Source organism: Hipposideros armiger, unplaced genomic scaffold (assembly GCF_001890085.2).
Source record: "Hipposideros armiger isolate ML-2016 unplaced genomic scaffold, ASM189008v1 scaffold_645, whole genome shotgun sequence".
Classification (NCBI taxonomy): Eukaryota; Metazoa; Chordata; class Mammalia; order Chiroptera; family Hipposideridae; genus Hipposideros; species Hipposideros armiger.
In genome coordinates, this window is record NW_017731995.1 from 302,386 (window position 1) to 309,952 (window position 7,567).

The following is a 7,567-nucleotide window of genomic DNA, read 5'->3' on the forward strand; positions in this document are numbered from 1 at the left end:
GTGAAGGTGACAGGTGTAGTCTTACTGTTAAGAACTTTCTAGTAACCAAAGCCATAGAATAAAAAAACAGGTTTGCCTGGGTGATCTGAATAAATCAATGATCTCTATCATTGGAATAGGTTGGATGGACACCTGTCAAAAGTAATCTAGAAGGAATTATTCTATTGGCTGGGAGACGAATTAGATGAACTTCAGTTATCTCCTCAAGCTCTAAAGTTTCATGATTTCAGATTTCAATCTAGATTTAACTTGTATTAAGTTTAATTTCAATTTAGATTAACACTGTAGACTGTTTACCTGTGCATTGGGTAGACACTTCAATGACACATTATCAAAATTTTTTATAGCATGTTCAATAACATCATTATACAGAAAATAAACTCAGACATTTTATTAATTAAATATTAACACAGTCAAGTGTACATTTTGGTACCCAACCAAACCTAGAGTATGCAGTATTTCATAACCATCAAATTTTCTGTGTAATTCAAATCTTAAATAGTATAAAGACTTAGAATAATACTCATAAATCTGAATTCTTTTAGCCATAGAAAAGTAACTAAGGGGCTCTCTAAGACTACTGGATACTATTCGTCTCACTATACCTTATATTTCTTCCTTGATTATTCTTTTGTTTCTCTTCTATTTTGTTTGCTAAAAATATCATCAACACGATTGAGTATAATGATAAATTTTGCTAAACTCTTGTTTTTAAGTACTTGGAAGCTGAGTGCTTGCTCTGATGTACTCCAAGGAACTTTTAAATTTATTTTTCCTTCCTTTCGTTGTTTCTAATAAAAGGTTAAAACTAAAATAGCTCTCCTTCAGAAATGTACAAGAGCATATTTAATTTAGTTTTTGTTCTTAAAAGCTAGTGGGTAATCAAAATGATATGATATAAATTTTCTGTAATTTCCCCCCAATATTATTTTTCCCTAACAATGACTTTTCAAACATTAAAAGTTCTGAATTTGAGATCCTGGGAGACCACTTTTATTTTTATCCTGGATATTACGAATGTTACCAAAATATCTCGTATGTAATCTAAATGTCTGTTGGAATCCCATCAAAAGTATGGTTAGCTCTCTCCTTAATATTATAAGTATATATATATATATTTTTTTTTTTTTGCATAGGAGAATGGAGCCATAGCATCTTTTATCCTGCCTGGCTAGCTACTTGCTCCTATAATACCTATGGGCCTCTGAATTCATTTCTCAGTGCAGCTGTTTAAGTCTGCAAGGGAAGATGCCAGGAAAATCCCCCAGTTGATATTCAGTAGGCAGACCTGAGCAGCAGCCAAAGCCTTTTTCTGGATTGAACCAAGTTGAGACTCTAAGGACCCAAGCAGGGTTCCTACTATTTGATCCTTTATGTCTATACCTGGAACCATTTTTTAAAAGTAATTTTAATTACTCTCAAGGCTCTCAAAGCCTTGTTTCTTAGACTCAGTGAATGAAGCATCATTTGAAAAGATATGATAAGTAGATGATAAGTATTGTGTTAAATGAATGAAACATTTTTTTTAAATAGAGATAGTGTCTTAAAAAAATGTTTCATTGCAATACACAAGCAGGATAAATGGTATATATTAGCTCCTGAAAGCTTTGAAAAGCCTTCTTACTTCACTGATAGACAGTGGGGTTTATCACTTCAGCTATTGTCAGCTTTCTCCTCAGTTAGTCTTTGCATGAAAAACACAAAACTGTGTCGAATGCTCCAAGCTGAGTTGAGAAACCATCTGTCAGAGATGTAAAAAATTCCTGCCCCTTAGGTGGAAGGCTTCATGGTTTCTTTCAACCCTTGATTCTCCTTAGTCATGATAAAGATATTTTTCGCCCCTCAGGGAAAGTTGGTGACTTTTGGATTCTAATAGAATTGCTAAAAGGTGAGATGAAAATTAAAGCTTTCTGTATATCAAAGACCAGCAACCCCATCCGTCCCCGTCCCCCGCCCCCCTCCACTGCCTGATAATTTATTTGACCATTTCTGCAAAGAGAATTTTAAAATTAAATAAAATATTCTCTATATTTATCTTCTCTTTATATTAAGAGAAAAAAAATCTCTAAGAAAAAATTTCTACACATCACAGGCTAATTACAATTTGGGTTGCTAGGGGCTGGACGCCATTGCCTGTGGGATGGCGCCATGCCTCGATGTTAAAAAATGAGTCCAATTCTGGTGAATAGAGGTCCACACAGACAATTACTGTATTTGTTGGTTCCTCTGGTACCAAGTTTAAGAATAGAAAACAAACAAAAACCAAAAAACACCCTGGCAACACAACAGAACCATCTTTCCCTTCAGCATTAGCTGAGGTGTGTGTGTGGTGGAAGGTGAAAGATGTTTCCTCTTACTTTCCCTCAGTAAAGGAGCTCAGTTCCATTAAGCACTGTTGGAAACTATATTGGACATAGTATATTTAAAATTAATTAAAAAGGTAAAGGGTTTTAATGCCTTTTAATATAAGTAAGAATTGATTTTATTAAAATGCTTCTAGATATTACAATACAATGATTTATTTATCACTTCAAGTCTGTATCATGAGTATAACTTCCTTTCCAAGGATATTGATCTTTTTTTAAAATGTATTTTGGAAGTAGAAAAAGAACCAAAGCAGTTTAACAAGATTCTTTTTCACCACCCTGATTAAACAGAACCAGATCCATTATGTCATCAGCGACTATTTCAAAACGGTAGAATTTTTTTTCCCCCAAAGGGGGTAGAATTAACCTATTAGAAATGTTTCTTAAACAACAAAGGACAGGTCATATTTTTCTAAGCTGTGTTTTGTTTACATGAAACATGAAATATCAAATATTAAAATTTCAAAGTTAAGTACACTGAGTCCTTGAAGTGTCTGAAATATTGAAATGGGTTATCAGCATTATTGGAGTCTTTGTATAACGTGGGAACCTCTGTATTCATTGTTAACATACAAACTTAAAAAGTTGTATTTCTTTTTAGATGCAGAGCCCAAATAAAATTCATTTAAAATTTAAAGCCCATCTAGTAAGAAATTTCAGTAGTGTAAACATGGAGAAAAAAACCGTACTTGTTACTTCTTTTTTTTCATGTTTTTCTTCTGTTAAGAACTTCCTTAGACTTTAAGGTGTTGAATTGAATTCAGAATCAATGTGTCAGCAAAAAAGTGTACTTTGAATTTGTGGGATGTTTAGCTCTTACAGTGCCTCTCATTCTGAGCACTGTATTAAATGGATAGCAATACTTACATGTGTTTTTCCTGGCTTGTGATATGAGGTGGCTTGCATTTCGGTGTATTATTCTTATACTCAGGATTATCTCACTTCAAATGAGGAACTCTATTTCAGGGCTCCCCTTGAATATAAAGACTATCATCTGGGGATTAGAACTAGGCTGATTGTCAGTTATGCAGCCTGGTATTAGCTCCCTTGTTATTTTCCACGGAATAAGAAGGCACATGAAAGAGTGTTTTTGCTGCTAGTGCCTGGCTTTTCCTTAGCTCTTTGCCTCTGTGAGATTGGGAGGGGAGGGCAGTACAGATTGTAAGGCGAAGCCATAGGAGACCCCACGTCACTGTGGTCAGTAGATAGAGGCACAGCAGTGTTACTGTTTATTAAGAACAGACCCCAGGGTCCAGGGTACTCGGGTTCAAGTCTAAATGCTCAATAGCTGTATGACTCAGGCAGTTATTTAATGTCTTTGAACTTAAGTTTCACTGTCCTCATCTGTAAAGGGAAGGTTGTTAGAGGTTTAAGTAAATGGGTGTGTGCGCATGTATATATACATATCCTGTATGATATGTATGTTTTACCTTAAGACATATATATATATATTTACTTAAGATTATATATATATACTTATACATGTATATATATATATATATATCTACTTCAGATAGATCTGATATACTCGTATATATTCGTTTAAGGTATATATGGACATATATATATATATTTACTTAAGATTTTCTATACATATAATACAGCAGTTCTTGGAAGGTGGCAAGCGCTCCTCAAATATTAACTATTATCATATTACCTTATCATTTCAATATCAACTACTAATGAGTAACAAAATTGGATGATTCTTTCCTTTCTTTGCTTTGACTTTGAAGGTTTAAAGTTGTAGCAAAACACCACTTTTAAGAAGCTAAGGAAACACAGAATGAGAAAGCTTAAAGCAAGGTGCTGAGTTAATAGACAGTTAATATCACTTCCTGAATACATATCAACAAGCTCTTTGCAGAACTAGCAGAGGGACTGTTAAGGGCTTTTGTTTTAGAGAGGATGAATTGATATTCTAGGGACTGGCCGGATGAGAGCCTCCTAACATCTGCCTCTCATAGCCTATTACTAAAACAGTAGCCTTGAAAATCAGTATAATCTCATATAAATCCAAACACGAGAATGTGAGGTTCCTAAGGACAGAGATTGCATCTGCATTGGGTCACTGCTATATCTGCAGTCCAGGCAAGTGCTCAGTAACTATTTCTTGAATGAATTAAATGAACGAAAATCTTGACCTTTCCTTAAAATAAGATGACCATTAAAAGCAAAACAGGCAAGCAAACAAGAGCAAGCATTTCCACTTCCTGGCAGATTTCTGTCCCTGAGAAGGCTGGTAAACAGGTAACCATGGCTGAGTAGCAGCATGTGAAGGGCAGAAGTGCAAATATGTACATGTAGCAAGAATTTAGAAGTCATGGGTTTGGTTAAGTATTAATATTCACAGAAAGGTCGTGTAGAGTGGTGCCACACTTAACTCAGATTCGTGCCCATGTGTCACATCTGAATTACAAGTATTTGTTCAGCATCTGCCTAACTTTAGTGTCTATACTTACATACTTTTCTCCTCAGGTTTTCAGAAATTTTTTACCCATAACCAAGTGTCATAAATGTTTACTCTCTGCAAACATTTGGCTTATTTATACAGTTTCTATTCAGTTCTGACTGCTAGAAACATCAGTTTGATAGGATCCATTTCACAGGTGAGGGTGGTTATATAGCATTACTTATAATTTAGCTCACAACCTCAGATAGTGGATTAAAATAATATTACATTCTCACAATTACATCTGACTTAATCAAATCTAAATACATATTCATTTTTACTGCCATAGCAAACATTTTTTTTTTGAGAACAGAAAGGAGTCCCCTTTTATAGCAGAGGCAAGCTAATAATTTGAATAGGAAACTATTCATTCGTACACTGCGAGTTTTCCTAATTATCTTTGTAATGAAAACTGAGAAGGTATTAGTCATTCTTGGCGGAGCCATACTCAATCCTACTTGTCTTTTCTAAGTATAAAAAAAACAGCAAACAACCTTAAAGTACATTAATTGATTAGACATGATTTCTTAAAATGGTTTACATCACCTCATTTAACTTTGGAGCTTCCAAAGTTAATAGCATTAATAACGAGTCACGGAAAAGCTGTCATGGGTCTATAACGCGCATTTCACATCAGGCTTGCCCCAAGAACTCTGTGGTAGGCTCAAAAAGAAAAAAACAAAAATGTTTACAGGTGAGCCATGGCAGAAATATGCTGAAAACACGTACCTGTATCCACAGAAAACAATTAGGCCTAATGCAATTAGGGCGAACATTCAGCTTGATTTTATTCCAAGGAACGGTTTCTACTCTTGAAGCTCCACATAGAAAGGGTCCTTGGGTTAGAACAGGATTGAGGGTGGCATAATTTCCCTTGGCCCTTGGACATGTAAGGTAAACATTTTACATTATTGAACAGTAACAAAAACGTAAGCCGTAGATAACACAGATCTGATCAACGTTAACACACTTGGCATTTAAGGCTAACCCACATTGGAAAGCAAGCACTTCCAGGATGGAGATCAATATCATAACACAGTGTCACCTGTCAGAGTTGCTAGAAAAGATTTGTTTAAAAATCAATTCATAGGATGTGTTTTCACATTCGTCAGTTTCTTTTTACTTGTGCGCTAGACGGAGGCACTTTTAAGAGCTATTAACTGGAGTACAAGACACTGGGTGTCAGCGGTCATTGGTCGATATGGCAAGGAGTTAAAGTGAAATTAAAAAGAGTAAACACAGCATTAATTCAGAAAATTTCGCTAAGTCTTGTAAAAATCAATGGTATCTGGTTTGAAGAATTTATTCTTTTAAAAAAAAAGATTAGTAGCTATCACTCACCTACGCCCAAATAAGTGAATAGTATAGCTTTCCGATCTTAAGGTATAATGGTTTTGTTGGTTGGACTTGTAAGGGTTTTAAAATATTGACAAGTTTAGTACTTTAAGTTATATTTCGAGTACTATTTCAAAGTATCGTATTATGCATAGGTTCCAAATAGTCAGAAAAACTAAAAGATCGAATAAAACGTGTTGGAAGAGTTTAGTAAAACGTATAAAAACTAAAAGGCTAAAAAAAACCCCACTCCGTTTTAAAGGTGTAAAAATAAATTGCATTGTTTGGTGGGAATTCAGAGGCTTTTGGGGGGGGGGGGGTAGGGAGGGTCTTAGTTAGCTGGTAAGTACTGCACCCGCCACAAGACGTTGGAAAGCAGGTCCTGGTACACACTAAGGAATATCCAACCAGGTAAGTACATCAGGGTGATGAGACCCATGAAGTTGAGCGGGTAGTGAGAATAGTCCCAGGAACACGCGCCGCACGTGCGGAGACCCAGCCCCCAGGACAACTCCCACACGTAGATGAAGACCACGTAGATGGGCACCCGCTTCCAGGTACTCCAGCCGCGACTGTAGTGAAGGTGGAAGTAGAGCTTCTCCACCACGAAGCTGCAGCTGCCGTACATAAAGAAGGACCAGAGGGATGTGTGGCCGCTGGTTGCCCCGTCCCCCTGCCCAAGCACGTTGAAGAAGAAGGTGAAGAAGATCTCATCCAAAAAGCCGTGCATTCCGAAGAAAAGAAAGCGGAGCAGGTCCGGCAAGCCCCGGCTGGGGGTTCCTTCGGTGCCCCTGGGGCCGCGGGGTCGTCGCCGCCGGCCACCCGCTGCCGCTGGCGCTCGGGCGCCGGGAGGGGCGGGGGGCGCGCCCAGTCGTGGCTGCTGCTGCTGCTGCTGCTGCTGCCGCCGCCGGTACCGCAGGCACAGGAAGCGCTTCAGGAACACCTGCGAGTGGTAGAGCGCCAGCAGGTACTGCAGCGCCAGGTCCAGCGCCCCCGGCGCCCCCGCGCTCCCCGGCCCGCCGCCCAGGCTGAGCAGCAGCGCCTGGCCGGCCAGGGTCTGCAGCCCCACGTGCGCCGAGGGGTAGAGCAGGAAATGGAAGACCAAGGCGCTGGGGCAGCGCCGCTTCTGCAGGTAGACCTTCTCCAGGGCGAGGTGGGTGAGCGAGTGCAGCAGGCAGCGGTAGGGCGAGGAGAAGCCCAGCATGCGCGGGTCGGGGCTGCGAGCGAAGCGCCGCGCGGAGGACACGAGCACGTCCAGGGTGATCCCGTGCATCCCGTAGAAGTAGAGGCGCATCCAGGCGGGCAGCGCGGCGCCCTCGGCCGGCGCTTCAGCAGTGGACAGCGGCTCGGGGCGGCCGGCGGCAGCCTCGCCTCCTCGTCCTCCGGGGGGCCCCGGCCGCCGCGCCGCGCCGCCTCT

The 7,567-nt window shown here is 39.6% G+C and overlaps 1 protein-coding gene across 1 annotated transcript in view; it reads right to left on the reverse strand.

The window, feature by feature from the left end:
• Positions 1-1,117: 1,117 nt before the first annotated feature.
• Positions 1,118-7,567, reverse strand: part of TMEM229A (transmembrane protein 229A) — an 8,915-nt gene continuing 2,465 nt past the window's right edge. The window contains exon 2 of the mRNA XM_019625918.1: positions 1,118-7,563. Within this exon, the coding sequence (XP_019481463.1) occupies positions 6,482-7,563 (1,082 nt within the window). The 3' untranslated portion in view covers positions 1,118-6,481. The remainder of the gene's footprint in view (positions 7,564-7,567) is intronic.